The sequence below is a fragment of the Phoca vitulina genome, unplaced genomic scaffold (assembly GCF_004348235.1).
Source record: "Phoca vitulina isolate PV1807 unplaced genomic scaffold, GSC_HSeal_1.0 scaffold71, whole genome shotgun sequence".
NCBI classification, from domain to species: Eukaryota; Metazoa; Chordata; class Mammalia; order Carnivora; family Phocidae; genus Phoca; species Phoca vitulina.
In genome coordinates this window covers 10,177,208-10,196,803 of record NW_022589774.1, presented here as the reverse complement: position 1 = coordinate 10,196,803, position 19,596 = coordinate 10,177,208, and the positions used below count along the sequence as shown (strand labels likewise).

The 19,596-nt window shown below is 41.0% G+C and overlaps 1 protein-coding gene across 2 annotated transcripts in view; it reads left to right on the top strand.

Annotated features, from left to right (window-relative positions):
* Positions 1–4,589: 4,589 nt before the first annotated feature.
* NMNAT2 (nicotinamide nucleotide adenylyltransferase 2) overlaps positions 4,590–19,596 on the top strand; it is a 142,064-nt gene continuing 127,057 nt past the window's right edge. The window contains exon 1 of one of the 2 annotated variants that reach the window (XM_032393183.1): positions 4,590–4,948. In XM_032393183.1, coding sequence (XP_032249074.1) covers positions 4,864–4,948 — 85 coding nt within the window. In that variant the 5' untranslated portion in view covers positions 4,590–4,863. Of the gene's footprint in view, positions 4,949–5,039; positions 5,083–19,596 lie in introns of those variants that run through there. The other variant, XM_032393184.1, reaches the window with a different exon arrangement.

Below are 19,596 nucleotides of genomic sequence, written 5' to 3'. Positions count from 1 at the left end.
TCCAATTCCAGAGCCCTCTTTGGGGATGCAGAAATTAGATATAAGCATAAGGAAAATAACAAGAGACAATTAGAATCACAACCAATTAATCTAATCGATAGAATTTAAACTATCACTTAAGACATAACCTACAATACTGAAAATATTTATTGCATTGTATAACACATTCATGTTTCACTGTTACCCTCTGGGCATTGGGCTGATGAAAAGATTTTTCATCCTAATTCATCAGTAAATATTTACTGACCACTATTGTGTATGGGAAGCCTGAGTTGGATCTTTTCTCTTTCTTTTTACTAAAATTAACTTGTAGCATTGAGTGAGTGTCCAGTCATTCCAGCAAGTTAACATTGAATTTTCCTCTCTACCTTTCCATTTTTCCTGGATAAAGAAAAGAAAACCTAAAAATGTGGTAAGGCAATTCTCAGTCTGTTCTTCATGTCTCTGCTAAGAAGTTCCATTCTCTCATTTATAAAATAGGTATCACTTATTGACCATCTACTATATGCTACATATTCTACATCCATTATTGGCAATCTTCACATCTCTGTGGCTTAGGGGGTATAGTTACCCTCATTTTTACGGATGTGGTCAGTATAGCATAGCAGTGAAACTTGGATCAAGAGCAGGTCCTTCAACCAAAAGCTACCAGAGTTTGAATCTGGCTCCATACAAACTAGTTTTCGGAACTTGGACCACTTATGTCATGTCTCTGTTCTCCTTTATGCCCATCTCTAAAATGGGATAAATTACATGAACTTATCGGAGTTATATGAACTCACAATTAGAGTTATTATAGAGTTAATGAATTAACATCTGTAAATAGCTTATAGTACCTGGGCTTCTAGTGGTACTCAGTGAACCTTAGCTACCATTATTAATTTGGTGTGCCCCAAGGCTGAATCTGAGGGACTCTTTTCTTCTTCATATATCTGTTACTCCCTAGATGACCTCATTTAATCCTATGGTTTTAAATATAAAACTATACTGATGACTCCAGAATTCATATCTCCTGCCAAACCGGTACTTTTCAAGTGTAAGTCAGCTCATGTCACTTCTCCACTCAGAACCCTCCAGCAACTTCCTATCTCTCTCTGAAAAAGTCAAAGCCCTAGCCAGGGCCTATGAGGCCCTATGTGTCTGTCCTACTTTTCTAATCTGTCTCCTACCAATTTTCCCTTTCTTTCTTTTCTCCAGCAATACACGTGTCCTTTTAAACATTCCCTAACACTCTTGCTCCTCACACTCTTTGCACCTGCTGTTCTGCGTGTATATTCTTCCCCAGTCAAGCAACATATGCCTTCACTTGCTTCAGGTCCCCTGCTCAAATACCATCTTAACTGAGATGCCATCCCTAATCACCTTATATAAAGGAGGATTTCCCTTTCCTTTTCTTCTTACCCTGCTTTATTTTTCATTGTGGTATCTATTGCCATTGTGTTTATTCATTTTTCTATGGTCTGTTTTCCCCTCTAGCATTCGAACTCCATTAAAGTAGGGACTTTGTTTTAGTCACAGTCCCTAAAGCAAGTGCTCGGCACATGGCAGACACTCCATAAATATTTATTGGTTAAGTATAATTATGCTAATTGCCCAGCTAGTGTCAAGAGTTTCAGACCCAAGTCAACTTCCCTTCAATATCTCTTGCTCTTTCTTCCTCACTAACCTGCATCCCATGCCAGGGAAGACATAAACCCCATTAAAGTATACATCAATTCATAGGACTTTTGTATCTGAACTAGAAATCTTGTGCACATTAGGGTGGATTTGCTATTCAGCATAATTTAGCAAATATTTACTGCACAAATATTTATGTGATCTTGGATAAGAAACAACAACCAACCCACTAATATAGGGTAGCAATTTATTCAAGAATCTCAAAGCCTGGGAGAGGTAAATATTTGTACTTGTGGATCTCTAAGTTCAGAATTATTATGTACACCTAAAATGAATACAATGTTACATGTCAATTATACCTCAACTTTTTTTTTTTAATTTTTTTATTGTTATGTTAATCCCCATACATTACATCATTAGTTTTAGATATAGTGTTCCATGATTCATTGTTTGTGCATAACACCCAGTGCTCCATGCAGAACGTGCCCTCCTCAATACCCATCACCAGGCTAACCCATCCTCCCACCCCCCTCCCCTCTAGAACCCTCAGTTTGTTTTTCAGAGTCCATCGTCTCTCATGGTTCTTCTCCCCCTCCGATTTCCCCCCCTTCATTCTTCCCCTCCTGCTACATTCTTCTTCTTCTTTTTTTCTTTCTTAACATATATTGCATTATTTGTTTCAGAGGTACAGATCTGAGATTCAACAGTCTTGCACAATTCACAGCGCTTACCAGAGCACATACCCTCCCCAGTGTCCATCACCCAGTCACCCCATCCCTCCCACCCCACCCCCCACTCCAGCAACCCTCAGTTTGTTTCCTGAGATTAAGAATTCCTCATATCAGTGAGGTCATATGATACATGTCTTTCTCTGTTTGACTTATTTCGCTCAGCATAATACCCTCCAGTTCCATCCACGTCGTTGCAAATGGCAAGATCTCATTCCTTTTGATGGCTGCATAATATTCCATTGTATATATATACCACTTCTTCTTTATCCATTCATCTGTTGATGGACATCTTGGCTCTTTCCACAGTTTGGCTATTGTGGACATTGCTGCTATAAACATCGGGGTGCACGTACCCTTTCGGGTCCCTACTTTTGTATCTTTGGGGTAAATACCCAGGAGTGAAATTGCTGGATCATATGGTAGCTCTATTTTCAACTTTTTGAGGAACCTCCATACTGTTTTCCAGAGTGGCTGCACCAGCTTGCATTCCCACCAACAGTGTAGGAGGGTTCCCCTTTCTCCGCATCCCCGCCAACATCTGTCATTTCCTGACTTGTTAATTTTAGCCATTCTGACTGGTGTGAGGTGGTATCTCATTGAGGTTTTGATTTGGATTTCCATATACCTCAACTTTTTTAAAGGCCATTAAAAAATAAGAATTAATAGGTATCACAATAGAACACTTGGTTATCCCTCAAACTTTCTTTCCCCATTTTCTCAATCTCAGTCCACTCCTTTGTTTAAGCCAAATTTCTAGACATTTTCTTAGATTTCTCTTTACCTCATCCTACACATCCAATCCTTGTGCAAAGACCATAAATTCTATCTACCAAACTTGTCCCAAGAACATCTGCTTCTCATCAACTTCACCTTTATAAACCCTAGTCCAAGGACAACTCCACTTAGCCTAGGCTACCAGCAAAATTTCCTAAATGCTTGGGGCGCCTGGGTGTCTGTTGGCTAAGTGTCTGCCTTTAGCTCAGATCATGGTCCCGGATCCCTGGGATGGAACCCTGCGTCCAGCTCAGCGTGTGGACACTGCTTCTCCCTCCGCCTCTCCCCTCTGCTTGTTCACTCTCTCAAATAAATAAATAAAAATTTAAAAAAAATTCCCTAAATGCTTGCCTTGCCCTCCCACTTTTTGCCTACCAACCGGAGTGATCTTATAAAAATGCAAGTTACTCATCACTCCCCTGCTTAAAGCTTCAGTGGTTTCCTTTTGTTATTCCTCTCTAAATTATTCCACTTAGAAAAAATCCCAACCCTATCCTAGCCTCCAAGCCCCACTCCATTCTGTCCTGAAGGACAGTCCAATCTTGTCTCCTAGCGTTTTCCCCTTATTCGTGCATTCTAGTCATGCTGGTCTTCTTTCACGTCTATGAGCACAATAAACTCTTCCCTGTCCCAAAATATGTGTACCAGCAGTTCCTTGTCATTTAGGTTGCAGTTTGAATTTCATCTCCCTGGAGAGGCCTTCCCTGACTACTGGATTTAAAGTGGCCCCCCTCCCCCATTCACCTTTTGTTCTGCCAGAGAGTGAATGGTATTCACTGGTGGGGCACTGCACAGTCGCCGTCTAATATTTTCCTTCTCTGTTTGTCACCTCCCTCCTCCAGTAGAATGTAAACTTGAAGAAGAGGAGGACTTTGCTTTATCAGCAGGGTTTATAACGGGGCCTCACACATAGTGAGCACTCAAGAAACACTTGTTGAATGGGTAAATCTTTGTCTCAACTTTGACAGCTTATGTAGGATCACAGTAGTTTCCTAGTACAGCTTTAGTAACTCTGCCCCATACGTGTTCTCTGCATTGCTTCAACCCATAAAAAGGTCCATTATTCCAGAGGAGGGATTCAGAAATAGGGATTCCCCCTATTTCTTGGCAACCACTCGGTGAAGATCTGGACTCAGTTCAGCAGTTCAAAATCATCAGATTAGGGGGGAAAGAAAGACAGAAATTAGTATTCCTGACATAAACCATTGTCATTTCTCACTTAAAACTTTTAGGAAGAAAAAAAAAAACCCCAGTTCTTAAGATCAAACACTTTTGGAGTTGAAAATGTTAGAGAAAGTAGATGTGGACAGAAAAATGTTAGCGTGTGGGAGGAAAAGTCAGAAGGAGGTAAAAGAAGGAGCTCACACCGTGCTGTGAGTATCATGGTTCTGGGCTTGGGTACCATGGTTTGCCTTGTACATAGACACTAAGGAAGAGCGTGATGGAGTGAGGTGGGTGGCGGCGAGGAAAGGCAGGAGTGGGAGACCAGGACGAGAGACGTGAAAAAGGCTAAAAAGAAAAGAGAAGGACGAAGCAGAGCCATACAAAAGCAGCCTCGGATCTTGCCGGGGCTGCAAGCGTTAAGGGGAGGCGGGGAGTGACGCGGTTTGCGTCTGGAGCGGCTCCTTGGAGTCCACAGCATCCACCGCCGGAGCCTCGCCTTCCTTTCTCCCTCTGCAGACATATCGAGACACAAAAAAAGAGGCGACCCCTGGACCAGCGCGAGGGACCCACCCGCACGATGACCGAGACCACCAAGACCCACGTAATCTTGCTTGCCTGCGGCAGCTTCAATCCCATCACCAAAGGGCACATTCAGATGTTCGGTGAGTCCCCCCGCCCACCCCCGGAGGCAGCTTCCGCCTCTCTCCTTCCCCGGCACCTGTATTTTCCAGGGTGACTGAACAGTAAGGCGTGTGCCCCTCTGGAGGGATGCGCCGGCTCATCCCCCTGGTGGGAGGTCAGCCCCTCTATTCCGGGCTCCTGGGAAGGGACGTGGACTGCGCTTCCTAGGCGTCACTTGCTCCGGCCAGACCCGGCTTACTGGGGGCCAAGGGGTGGGGGAGGGGCGGGGCCGGAGGTGACTGTGGGTTTGGGCCGGGTGGGAGGTCGAGGTTCCAGAACTGGGGTACGGTGGTGTGGTAGTTTGGCCACTTGGCTGCGGAGGATCGGGGTGGGGTTAGAGGTTGGGTCGCGGAGAAGGGAAAGAGGGGGTTGGAGATAACGTGCTGTTTGTTTAGGATGGGTGGAAAGCTCGAAGGAGTTAAATGATGTATATGCCTTGGAGACACAAACACACTCACACACACAACACACCATTAGCAGGGCTGGGGCTTGAAGAGATTAATTTAGGGTTTGGCTAATGGTTCAGGGCGGCCCAGGGGCGAATGTTTGAGGGTTGTGGACCGTGTATTGCCCTCGCGAGGTGGATGGCTGAGTGAAGCGGGTGAGGGGCTGGCCAGCCTGGGCTTGGCTGCCGGGACCCGCTGCCCAGGAAGGGGAGGGGGCGGGGTGGCCGCTGCGGGCAGCCCTTTTCAAGCTGATGTTGATGGATCCGGGCCCAAGTTGGCTGAGGCTCTGCCGAGGGCTATGGCACCCGGAAGGCTTGCGGCGTGCGAGTGTGTGTATGAGTGTGAATGTGTGTGTGTGTGTGTGTGCGCGCGCGCGCGCGCGCGCGAGTTGGGGCGGGGGGGCGCGCATCATTGCGCGTTTGTTTCTTGGAGGCTTTGGGGCGTGGAGAGAAAGGGAGTGAGCGGTGGCTCCCAGCTGCTGGTTTGGGATTAAGCAGGGGCAAGGGACATTTGATCGATGCCTGTCGGAGATCTCGGGCCACCGGTGGACGCGGCTTCCCTGCTGCTCCGGTAGGACCCAACGGCACGGGGGCGTGCGCGTTTAGACCCTGAGGGAGCGGAGGTCACTTTAGAAGCAGGCATAGAGCAGAGGTTAGAAGTTGGGGGTGCTTTTTTTCTGGCACTGCAGGAAATGAGAAGAGGAGAGAGAGTGGGCTGGAGATGGATGAGAGACGGGTGGGAGGCCCTGCGCGGGCCTGCCAGCAAGGCGCTATCCAGAGGCGGCGGTGCTGAAGCTCAGGGCGCGCCGGAGCTGGCTTTGGACACACGTGTTTACCCGGAGCCGGAGGATTGCGTGAGCCCTCCTAGGGCTGTTTAATGAAAACCACATCATATCGGTAAAGACTGGGCGAGGTGGCTTTGACTAAAAATACTCTTCTCTTAAACCTAGAAGGTGCGTTGAACTGGGCCCGCTTATTAAAAACCTCATGAAAAGAATATAGAACTACTTTGAGCTGAGGGCAGATTCAGGTAGGCACATTTATAGGATACAAGGAGGGAGATTGAGAGGTAGCCATCCCTTCCTCACCATGCCTTCAGCTTTTAAAAGTGTCTTATTAGGAGCTAATGCTAACCTACTTACTAAATAAAGACTTTTGTTTTAAGCATCAGAGTAGACCAGAGTACCTCATCATTTATCTAAGGGAATATCAGTGCCCTAGGAACACTCTACTTTCACTGATGCCTTTACCCAGGTCCGGCTTTTCTTCTCTGTCCATATTTCCTCTAGCCATTTTGTGTCACTGTACTTTATTCCTCTCCATTGCCAGGGCAAGATTGGGCTTTCCTCTGGAACTGCTTGGCTCTAGAAATCTTTAGTGAGCTAGCCGGTACTCCTTTTTTCCTGGGGCTAAAGTAGTCACTTCCACTTGTTTTGGATTGCAAGAGGGGTAGATTTAAATCAAGAATTGAGGATTCTGTTTTGCAGCTGAAAACAGTTTGCTAACAGTGATAAAGGCTTTTGTTAAGTCGATGCTGACCTGCCAATTCTCCATGAGTTTAGAGGATAGAATATGTGGAAATAGGTATGGATTACAGCAAGCAGGTTTAGACATGGAAGAGGTGAAAGTAGACTTTCTGACAGTAGTGACTATTTTCTTGGTATTGGAACTGAGGAATAAGAGAGAATATCTGTCAACAAAGCCTTATGAGCGTCCATTAGTTATGTGTAATCCGAAGAGCAACATGGAAAGAGGATATGGTATGCTCACTGTAGCCTTAAGGAGCTTATAACCTAATGAAGGATTTAGCACATATACATATGAAAAGGAAACAAGAACACAAAATACATATTAAACTATTCTTTGTAGAATCTCTTATGGGCATCTTTGAGCTCATGATAATTTTGTGATTTACTTCTGTGGTTTCTGGTTTCCAGAGCCTTTTCATCTTACTTATTCCTAATAGCAAGCTTACCAGAAAGTCATCATTATCTCCATTTTACAAATAAGAAACTGATGTTCAGAGGTGAAGTGACTTTAAGAGGCTTAGGTGACATGAAGAGTGGGTGGCAGAGTTAAGACTTGAAGCCCACATTCCTGATTCCTCTTTCAGAGGACTTTGCCCTGTACTACGTGCAGGAACAAGTGCTCACTGATCTGACTGCATAATTCCATAAACTCTATTTCCTTCAAACGTAGACTAACAGAGATTTGAATTAAATTGGTCATCAACTGGGGCGCCTGGGTGGCTCAGTCGGTTAAGCGACTGCCTTCGGCTCAGGTCATGATCCTGGAGTCCCGGATCGAGTCCTGCATTGGGCTCCCTGCTCAGCGGGGAGCCTGCTTCTCCCTCTGACCCTCCCCCTCTCATGCTCTCTCTCTATCTCATTCTCTCTCTCAAATAAATAAAATCTTTAAAAAAAAAAAAAGAAAAAATAAATTGGTCATCAACTAAATGAGATTCCTAAATATGCATTTTAAGAGCTTTTTTCTGTCTCTAATGAAAGCAGTTATCCACAAACTATTTTCTCCTTTTAAATGGCTTTTTAAATCTTCTCCACAACAGTACAGAAATAATCAATTCAATAAAGTTATCAAACTTTCTTTAAGGTGCCTGAAATTTGTAATTGAATTTCTTTTTTAAAGACCTGAACAGGACTTTGAAATTAGACATCTTTAACAAAGTTACTGTATTTTGAAATCCAATTGCTTGACAAAGAAAAAAGAGAAAAACTATAAGGAAAAAGAGATGTGTCATTCAAAACTAAAAACTCATTCTTCATCTCTGAAAAGTAGTACTTGTACAGTTCTCAATATTTGTAAAATATTTTAGAATGAGCTTTTCCTTTTACTTTGTAGAAGGGGAAGTTGATATTATTCCTAACTGTGGCTATAGAAACACATAGAAAAATTTAATGTTTGTGATGGAGAATTTGACACTTATATACTTAACTATAGCTAAAATATTTTCAGGGATGAGTAAATTTTTGGCAAAATAAACTCAAACTAACAGTGTTTTATTTCGTGGTCTGCTTTTTTACATAAGAGACTAACATGACACTAGAAGGTTTTTTTTTTAACACATTAAATCTTAGTTATTGAGTATGTAGAGATTATATTTCAGTATAACTTTCTTCGCGTTTATATTGCTGTGTTTGTCAATAAATTCACCCCTCAGAAATAAGATAGTAAGTTTAAATAGAAAAGTAAAAAAGGACTGATCAGATAAGTTTTGCCATAAAAAATAAAGGAATTGAAAGACTTGATCACAGCAGAAATGTATTCTGTTTTTTGATGATTGCAAAATAACTGGATTTTCCAGTTTTTCTACTTCAAAATATTTTTACTTTGAACAAGTGGGTCTTTTGAAAAGAGACATGATCCAATTCTGTCCCGCTTCAAGGGTAATGAAGAGGGCTTTTTATTTATTGTGGAATTGGAAACGTAGCCCCTATTGCTACAACTAGAAATCATAAGAAAAATGAATTTTAGTTTCTATTGATATAGAGAACTGTCAGAAATGAAGAAAGTGTTTAATATGCTTGAAATGCCTGTAAAAAAAAAACATTAAACACAAAGTGATATTTTGTACTTTTGGCACCATTTCTTATTTGATCCTACCCTGCAAGTTAAACTGGATAATATTATCATCTCCTTTTTACAAAGGACAAAGCAGAGGTACAGGTGTAAGTCATTTGGTCAAGGTCATATGCAAAAGTCAAGATAAAACTAGTTTTCTGATATCTAGACTTTCTCTCTCATTCAGGATACCTCTTTATTCCTTTCATTGCAACAACACCTATGAAAGGAGGAGTCACCTGAACTTAGTTGTTAACAAAGGGTGATGAGAACTTTTGTCCTTGGTAACACAGGCCACCAACAAAATATATTCAACAAAGTTATCTATTCCCAACATCTTATACTATAACAAGGAAAAGCTATTTTTTTTCTTAGTACTCATATATTTTCCATATAATTGTGTTGCTAGAACATTTTTTTCCACCACTCCCATACCTCCTCCTTCCTCCCCACTCTTCTGTTACCACAACTAACACCTACTTATACTTCAGATTTTAGCTTCAATGGTACTTCCTCAGGGAGCCTCCACTGACTTCTAAATTAAGTATGGTTACCCTGACATTTGATCCCACATCACCTTATACTTTCCATGCCATAACTGTCATCTCATTATGTGCTTAATGACTATTTTCCATGCTAGACCTTAAGCTCTTTTAGAACAGAAACCATGCCTGGTTTCATTATTGATTTATTTCCTAGTACCTAGCATGGAGTAAGCTTTCCGTAATAGTATAATATAAATCATAGTTGCAAGTAACAAGTCTTTGCTCCATCATAGTTGTTGAGTAAATAAAAAATAAATGAGTCTATAGAATCTTGTTCCAGGTAGAGGAATCAACCATGCACAAGGGCTGGGGTGGTGAGGCAGAGAGACATGATATATTAGAACAAAGGATGGTTCAAGGAGAAGGGGAGTAAGAGATAATACTGGAAAGGTAGATAGAAGTCTGATAGATTACGAAGGCTTGTAAGTCATGTTAAGGAATTTAAATTTTATCCCAATGACAATGAAAAAACATTGCATGGTTTTTAAAGTAAAGGAATGTCATAATTATATCTCTGAAGTTATGAATTAATCAAATTTTGAATATAGAATGATGAAGGGCAAGAATAAAAATGTAGTGACCAGCTAAGCACCTATTTCAGCAATACAGAGCTCAAGTAAGGGAAGATGGTCACCTCACCCAGACTGGTGGTGTTTGGGATGGAGAGTGAGTGTATCTGAAAATATCTGAGCTGTAAAAGAGATGCTTATTTGGTGACTTGATGGGTGGGTGTTGGCAAAGGAGACCAGGGTAACTCTCAGGTTTTTGTCCAAGGTAGATGAATAAAGAACACTGAAGAGAAGCAGGTTTAGGGTTGGTGGTGGGGAAAGTAAGGATTATACTTACTCTAAAATTTTGGAAATATGTGTTCTAACTAAGCACTGATGCAAAAAAAGGAAATACTTAAATTCAAAGTGTCTTTGTAGCTGGGACATTTGGATCTTCTAATAAAAGCTCCCAGTAGGTTCTAGTTGGGTTATTCAAAGTTCCTCACATGAGAATGATATTGAAATTCATTAACATTATGGAAGTAAAAAGATAAAAAAGGGTGTGCTGCCTTTTTTAAAAGTATGAATTTGGAGAAAATCAAGGTCCTAAAAGTGACTCTTTTTTAATATTAAGGTTGTGAAATTGGGAATAGTTGATACAGTTCAAAAGACCATTCTAGAACTTGCCCAACACTGATGATGGCTGTAATATATTTTCAGGTGGATTTGGGCATTCTAACTCGTTGATAAGTTAAAAGTCCACTAATGAAAACTCATGGATCAATCATGGTAGTTTCACGGGCAGGAGCTGTGTCTGCTCATGACATGAGAATAAGGCCTGAAAAAGAAAATTTGGACATTTTTATTCACATGAACAGGTGTTTGATTTACGTTCTCCTGCTGAACTGATTAACCGAGCCTCATGTGGAACAAGCTAGCTATGAGAGACAAATATCCCATCTGGAATTCATCCCAAACCAAGGAATATGATAAAACCAAGAGGGTTGATATTCTAACAATTTTGAAATGAAATATTCATTTTCAGTTTCTCTTCTCTTTTTGTTTTACTTGATTTTATTCTACATGTCTAAGCATTTTATTAGAAGATATGCTTAGACCTATCAGAATTAGAGGTTCATATGCCTTTTAAGAAAAAGTTTGAATATTACTTAGTAGGAACATCCTTTAAAATATGAATGCCTGGGTGGCTCAGTCAGTTAAGCATCTGCCTTCGGCTCAGGTCATGATCCCAGAGTCCTTGGATCGAGTCCCGCATCGGGCTTCCTGCTTAGTGGGAGTCTGCTTCTCCCTCTGACCCTCCTCTTTCTCTCTCTAATAAATAAAAATCTTTAAAAAAATATAAAAAATATTATGAATCTCAAGAGAAAGATTTCTATACACATTTCCAATGTTAGACCAAGGCAAATGAACAGCCTAGATGTGTGGAGGCAAACTAAAAAACAAAACCTGCTAACCCTCAAGTTTGGACCCCTCTGTTTCAGAGATATCTTCAGATATGAGAGGAACATGCAAAACTGGATGGATTATCTGTATTTTCTGTTATTTTCTATTGATAGGCAATAGTTGTGAAAGTAGTATAAGGATGACTGGGAAAGAGAAAGAAAACCCACTTTTTTAAAAAAGACTTTATTTATTTATTTGAGAGAGAGAAAGCACAAGAGGGGTATGGAGGGGAGAAGGCAGAGGGAGGGAGAAAAGCAGACTCCCCACTGAGCAGGGAGCCATGATACAGGGCTTGATCCCAGGATCCCAAGATCATGACCTGAGCCAATGCAGACGTTTAACCGATTGAGCCACCCAGGAGCCCCATACCTGCTTTTAAAAGTGCTTCTTTAAAGGGCACCTGGCAGGCCCAGTGAGTAGAGCATATGACTCTTAATCTCAGGGTTATAAATTCAAGCCCTACATTGGGTGTAGAAATTACTTTCAAATAAAATCTTAAAAATAAAAAGTGTTTCTTTAGAAGAGATTCAAGTGTAAATTTAATAATATCACCACAGATACAGTGTTCTGAATGTAGTGATTGTTTAATCAGTATTTAATGACACTGTAAAATATACACTTTCTAGTAAAGTTCTTGTTCATTTTTTTTTTATTTGAGAGAGAGAGAGGGAAAGGACAAATGGGGGGAGGGGCAGAGGGAAGCAGGAGAAGCAGACTCCCCACTGAGCAAGGAGCCTAATATGGGGCTCCATCCCAGGACCCTGAGATCATGACCTGAGCCTAAGGCAGACACTTAACTTACTGAACCACCCAGGCACCCCTCTTGTTCATTTTTTAAACTTTCAAATCATCCTGAATTGCTCAAGAAGATCCTAAGGACACAAAGAAATGCATTAAATATTTTTTCAACACCACCTTTTTAATTTTTTTTTAATACCACCTTTTTAAAAACAATATTCAGGGGCACCTGGGTGGCTCAGTCGTTAAGCGTCTGCCTTCGGCTCAGGTCATGATCCCAGCGTCCTGGGATAGGGCTGCGCATCAGGCTCCCTGCTCAGTGGGAAGCCTGCTTCTCCCTCTCCCCCTGCCCCTGCTTGTGTTCCGTCTCTCGCTGTGTCTCTCTCTGTCAAATAAATAAATAGAATCTTAAAAAAAAAAGTAAAAAAATAAAAATAAAAACAATATTCAACACACAGAATTTTGGTTAAACAAGGGATTTAAAATAATTCCTAAAGATTTGATGTAACAGACTAAGAACTGGGATATAGGAATTTATTTGATAGAGAATTACATAATTTATGGACATGTTCCATATTTCAACATATGTAAATGTAACATTAGTTTACAAGGAAGGAAGTTTTCCATTGCCAGAGGTTTTCACATTATAAGCATTCCATTGCAAGGAACGAATTTGCTTTTTTTGGATACAGTTTGGCAGATAGCCTCAGAAGTATTTTAGCCAAAAAAAAAGTTACATGGTTTGACCAAGGCCATCCCCCTGACATTGGCATCTTCCCTCCACCTCTTGTACTGGACAATATCTCCATGATCTATGAACTCTGCAGCAAAGGCAAATATGATAACCACCACCAGCATCATCATCTTCCACATTATCATTTTAATAGTGGAGCTGCCTTCTTTGGGCTTCTGTAAACTCTACTACCATTAAATTGTTTTCTGTTAAATTTATTGCACAATTCTCTTTATTCTGAACAAGTGAGCCATTCAGGAAAATTGTTGTAATTCTGGGGACAAAGGGGTAGGAGGAAGAGGTAGAAAAGAGCAAAACTTAGAGGCTAACCCATGGAAGTGGTGGCAGCTTAAGTAGCACTCTTTTTTCCTACTTTCTTCTGCATCATGTTACCTCCACATGGATAGCCATGCTGCTATATGTTGACCTCATTTAATATTTACCAATCAGTAGGAAGAGGATGAGTGAAGTATAGCCCCTAGATAAGACTAAATGCATATGGTTTTGTTCTTGTTCCAGTTGCTTAGGTCATAAACCTTGAACTTCCTTGATCCTTCTCTTTGCACACCCCATCTATGTCAGCAAATGATTTTGGATCTATCTTCAAAATACAAGTAGGACCAACCACTTTTCCACATCTACAACCCTGGTATAAGCCACTGGTATCTTTCACCTGCATTATTTCAATAGCTTCTTAACTGATCTCCCTGCTTCTACCCTTGGCCCCAATACTCAGTCCTCAACAAAAATAGCCAAAGCAATCCTTTCTAAAAGTAAGCCAGATCTAAGTCAGATCATGTTGCTCCTTTGCTCAAAATTCTCCAATGGCTCTCTATCTCATTCAAAGTCAATGTCATTAAAACGGCCTACAAGGTCTCCATGATTTGCAACCTTTCCCCCTCACCCCCCTACAGGAACACACTCTTTCCACCTCATTCTTAGCCAACCTTACTGACCTCCTTGCTTCAACCTTAGAGTCTTCATGCTGAATGTTCTCTCTGCCTAGAATACCCTTCCCCCACATATTCCCATGTCAAATTCACCCTCCTCAAAGTTTTTGCCCAAATGTTACTTTCTCATTGTCTACTTTGCAGATCCTATTCCCCTGATCACATAATTTGAATTGTAGCTCACACCTTCCCAGTCCCCCTTATTCTGCTCTTCTTATACCTTTCCCCTTACTTCTTATTACCTTTTATTTTATTTTATTTTTTTAAGATTTTATTTATTTATTTGACAGAGAGAGAGACAGCAAGAGAGGGAACACAAGCAGGGGGAGTGGAAGAGGGAGAAGCAGGCTTCCCGCTGAGCAGGGAGTCCAATGCGGGGCTCGATCCCAGGACCCTGGGATCATTACCTGAGCCGAAGGCAGACGCTTAAAGACTGAGCCACCCAGGAACCCCACCTCTTATTACCTTTTAACAAAGCATGTTATTTCCTTATTTGTCATGTTTGTTATTTAATGTCCCCAGCTAGAATGTGAGCTCTTCAAGGGCAGGGATCTTCATTTACTCTGCTTACTAATGTATCTCAGGCTCCTAAGAGTGCCTGGCACATAATAGATGCTCAATAAATGTCTGTTGAATGAGTGAATGAATGAAATGTTAGAATTACCTACCATCCTCACCTCAAGTTTATATTCTTTTTGTGGCAGGAAGGGTAGATAGTCATGAGAGGACTCAGGGGCAATTGATTCATCCAACAGCAGCTTAATGAGTTATGCATGTGCCTCAGGCACCATGCTAGGCCTCAGGGATATGAAAGTTAAAGGCACTCTTTCCCATGCACCAGGAAGATCATCTTCCATACAGGAGATAAACAAGCTAAACGTAGCAGTTCAAGTCGTAAGTGCTATAAAAGAGGCGAGAATGAGGTTGAGTGGGAGCACAGAGGAAGAAGACATGGTGGGAAGGCCATCAGAGCAGGTATTAGTGAGAGTGAGCTTGAAAGTAGGAGCTGCCCAGTGCACAGGATGGAGAGTGGCATTCTGGGCTGAGAGCAGGGTATGTGTAAAGGCATTTATTTATTTATGATTTTATTTATTTATTTGTCAGAGAGAGCACAAGCAGGGGCAGCAGAGGCCGAGGGAGAAGCAGGCTCCCCACTGAGCAGGGAGCCCAATGCGGGACTTGATCCCAGGACCCTGGCATCATGACCTGAGCTGAATGCAGATGCTTACCTGACTGAGCCACCCAGGTGTCCCTGTGTAAAGACTTTTAAAAACAGGGCACATTGAGGAATCTCCAAAGAGCTTGCTAGATGACTGAATGTGGCTAGGGACAGGGAAGGGCAGGAGATGAGACAGCCAGAAAACAGGGTTGGGTGGAGAGGGGAGGGGCAGTTCCAAAGAGTTCAGACTTTACCCAGCACTTTTAGTGAGCCCCTGAAGGGTGATGGGCAAGGGAATACATTTCACATGTGGGGCCTTGCATCCCAAATGTCAATGTCCCTGTCACTGTGATTTTTTCTGTTTTGAAGTTATTTCTGTATCACTCTGAAATAAGGAGGGCTTTTCTTTTTTTAAAAGATGATTCTATCTATCTATCTATTTATTTATTTATTATTTTCCAAAATGGAACCATTGCCTATTGCACAAGCCATCTCTACTGAAGGAATAAATAAGTGAATAAAATACTACTACTGTACAACCCACCCAAACAACCACCCTCTCCCCTGATTGGGGAAGTTGTTCTCACCTACCTTCTAAATGTATGTCTTCTGTACATCAATGGGATGGCCTCTCATTGTTCAAATATTCTCAGATTTGGTGAACTCAATTCACCCTAGTTTGATCTTCCATAATTTTGTAGAATTTGGATCATGTGCTTGTTCTCTTATCCACAGGCTTAATTGTCAGAAGAGTAAGGGCCATAGAGATCTTTTTCCTTGACACGTGTTTTTAGCTTATATCCTTTCAGGAGGTCTCGAACAAGTATATTTCTGCTCTTACTATAAAACTATGGGTTTCCATGACTTTGAAATTTAGTATTATATCTTTTTAAATCCTCAAGTAAGTGACATTCCAGTGGGGGGCTTTATTCTTCAACATTTCCCAACCCTTCATCTTGGTACTCACAGTGAGGTGGAATACTCATTCCGTGCAGCACTGAGATTAAACTACATCAATAACTCTTCATATTTCTTTTGAAATATTTATGTACTCATAAATATTTAGCAGTGTGTGGTTCATCACATGAACTACAAGATCTTTAGGCAAATGTTTTCTGTTGTTGTTAACTTAGAGACTGCTACCCATTATAAATTAAGAAAGACAATAAAATAGGATACATATAAATTTAAGCCATAATTGCTTCATTTACCAGGAACCAATCTGCCTAAGCACAGTTTAAAAATTATTTACTTGTTATGCACTGGGAATCAAAATTTATAGATAACATATGATTTGCCCATGCTGTGAATAATGTTGAGAAAGAGTGGGTAAATGTCTCCGTTTTTCCTCTTGCTTCATTATTTCTCTCTATATGGACATTAATAAACTGAATTGCTATTGATTTGGGAATATACTTAGTCTCCTTTAGCCTTTGTTTTCTCCTCTGTAAATAGAGTGATTAGATAACCCAGGGGTCAGCAAGCTATAGCCTGCTGGCCAAGTGTGGCTTACAAGCTAAGAATGGCTTTTATATTTTTAAATGGTTGAAAAAATGCAAAAGAAGAATAATACTTTTATGAAATTCAAATTTTAGTATTTATAAATAAAATTTTATTGGCGTCCAGCCACACTCATCCACGTGTGTCTATGGCTACTTTCACACTACCCCAGCAAACTTGAGCAGTTGCGATAGAAACCTTATGAACTGCAAAGCCGAAATTGTTTACTGTCTGGCTGTTTACAGAATAAGTTTGCCTATCCCTGATATAACCTACCTCTGGGGGTTGGAATGGGGAGTGAATCTAAAGGTTTCCAAAAACATAAAGTGCAGTTGAAGTGCATTACCCAAAGGAACTCTTTAATGAACAATTTTCAGTCTAAACTACATCTCCAAAAAGACTTGTTTAAGCAGTAAATGTAGTTTCAATTTCATAATTGTAATTTTTCTAGCTGACTGAGTAAATGATTGTGTTCACAATGGGGATGATTTTCTGGTGTTTGGTTTACATTGGACATTGATTAGCCCCTCTGGCTACTGTCGGACATTTATTTGCCGTTGAATATTAGATGTATTTTTCCAGAATATCCTTTTCCTGATTCACAGTTACCTCCTTCTTTAAATCTAATATTTTATATACTTTATAGTTGAGGATTTTAAAAGATTAGCACATCAATGGCATCAGGCTTTTGCAGGCTGCTCTCGCAGTCACATCTCGTTCTTCTGCAGCATCTCACCTCCCTGTGAACTCTGGCAGCACTTGCTCTGTACCTCTCTTATGGCACTTAGCACATTGTGCTGTGGGCTGTAGCTATTTCTGTGCATGTTTCATATTCTCTATCAGATTTAGATGTAGGCCCTTGCCAGGGTCATATGGCATTTTGTATTTGCTAAGGTGCCCAGCACAGTGCTCTAGGCACATGGAAGGTACTATAAATATTTACCAAATAACTGAAAGATTGAACCGTTAGGAATACTTAGAATTCTCTGAGGTAAGATAGGTGATCAGAAATCAGACAAGAATTTGGGAACCAGCAAATACGGGAAAACAGAAATTCAAGTATGACAGAGTCAGGAAACAGAACAATAACAAACACTCAGGGACTTCAAAATTGAAATGTTTGTTGTCCCAAGATGAGAAGGCTCATGTATCCTTGTGGAATCCTACCCCAGTGTGTAGCCTTTCCAGATCTCCACAGTGGGAACCTGCAGGTCATTTTGGGGAGCTTTTAAGTATGTAACTTGGCAGGAGTGAAAAATGTAGGGTCAAGGATGAAGGTGAATCCTGAAACCGTCCCCTAGATGCTTTAGTCAGATGCATGGTACATCTAGGAATGTTTTCTCAGTGAGGTCAGTAGGTTGGAGGATGGCAGAGGAGTTAAGTTTTACTCTTATTTATTCACAGTTTGAAACATGTTTTAGGCACAAGGCACCTGCAAAGGAAGATTTGTGTATTGTTTACTTCAAACAAACAAAATGAACCGAAAACCGGTTTGTCAATTGTTAAGTTTTCATCCTCAGAAATCACAGAATCTCCATTTGAAGGAGATTTCAAAAATCATGCAGATACTCAGTACTGAAACCCCCTTTAAAACATCTTCACAACTGTTTGTCCAAACTCTGTTTGAGATCGTCCCGGAATGCACTATTGTCCAAAGCAGCCAAATAGTACTTGGCACAATTTTATTTTTTTCAACCTTGTTCCTCCTATTAGGCTGACGTTGACCTTCCTGAGACTTTCCTATGTTGGTAGTTCTTTTCCTAGTTTTTTTCCCTGGGAATCACGGAAGAGGTTTAATCTGTCGTCTACTTGTGAGACATTGGAATAGCTGAAGACAGCTCTTCTGTCCTCACCAGGCTTCTCTTTAGGCTTAAAAAGCTCTAGTTCCTTCTGCTGGGCATCCGTTACTGTTTCTAGTCTTCATACCACCGTGGCTTATCTTCTTTGATCATAACTTCATTGTCTGTATTCATCTTTAAATGTTATGTCCAGTTCATGATGCAGCATTCTAATGTGGCTTGATGTGTACTATCTTATCTATTATTGGACTTAGCTTTCTGGGCATTCCCTTTATTTATGGCACTCTTATCTCTCTTTTTCTCATTAAATCAGGTAAGGCAAGCTATTGCTACCTGCATGCTAAAATGTCCTGATATTCTGAATAATCAGTCAGTTTGGTGGAATGAGCTGCTAAACTAGTCCAATTTATTTAAAGATCTGTCTGGTTAAAAACAAACAAAAACCTGAATGGCATATTGTCAAGATGTAGTATCTTCTGGAACTTTGCAGGTCAATGCACATGCTTAGCTGTGTGAGATGTCAACCCTACATTGGGAGTAACATGCTGCCTTTAGGATAAGAAACTTTGCAGGTTCCCAGACAGGGCTGAGACCAGAAGTCTCTGAATTCTTGAATTATCAAGTTTCTTGATATTTCATTGCAGGGTATGTAATTTTTTTTAATGGGTTCTGTTGAGAGTTCCAAATAAACTCTCCTCCATGTTTAAAAGTCCTGGTTTGGGGACTGAAGTCTGAACTTTCTTCCTATCTTGTCTAGTTCTCCCCTTCATGGTTATGCCATTGGCACTGCCCTATTCCCAGGGCTCCCAAAAGAGTGGCAGAAATGCTCTTGTTCCCAGCAATGGTGACTTTGTCACAATAGAGGTGCGCAGTGTCACAATTAACTGGGCAGGTGGAATTGAAAAACAAATAGCAAAAAGGTCATTTTTCTTACAGAAATTTCCAAACATGCAAAAGTAAACAGTGATACCCCCAAAGTACCTGTCATCCAACTTCAATAATTATCAATTCTTTGCCAATCTTGATTCGTTGATACCCCAACCCACCTATATTCTTTTGAAGCAAGTCCCAGACATCCTATTGTTTCAAGGTGAGATCCGTTCACCTAGTACATAATTGCTTCTCTGTCTATATGACCTCCCTTAACAGACTGGATCTTTCTCCTCCCTGGTTCATGTTTGTTTGCTTGACAGTTCAAGTTGCAGTTGGGCAAGTAGGGGGACAATGTC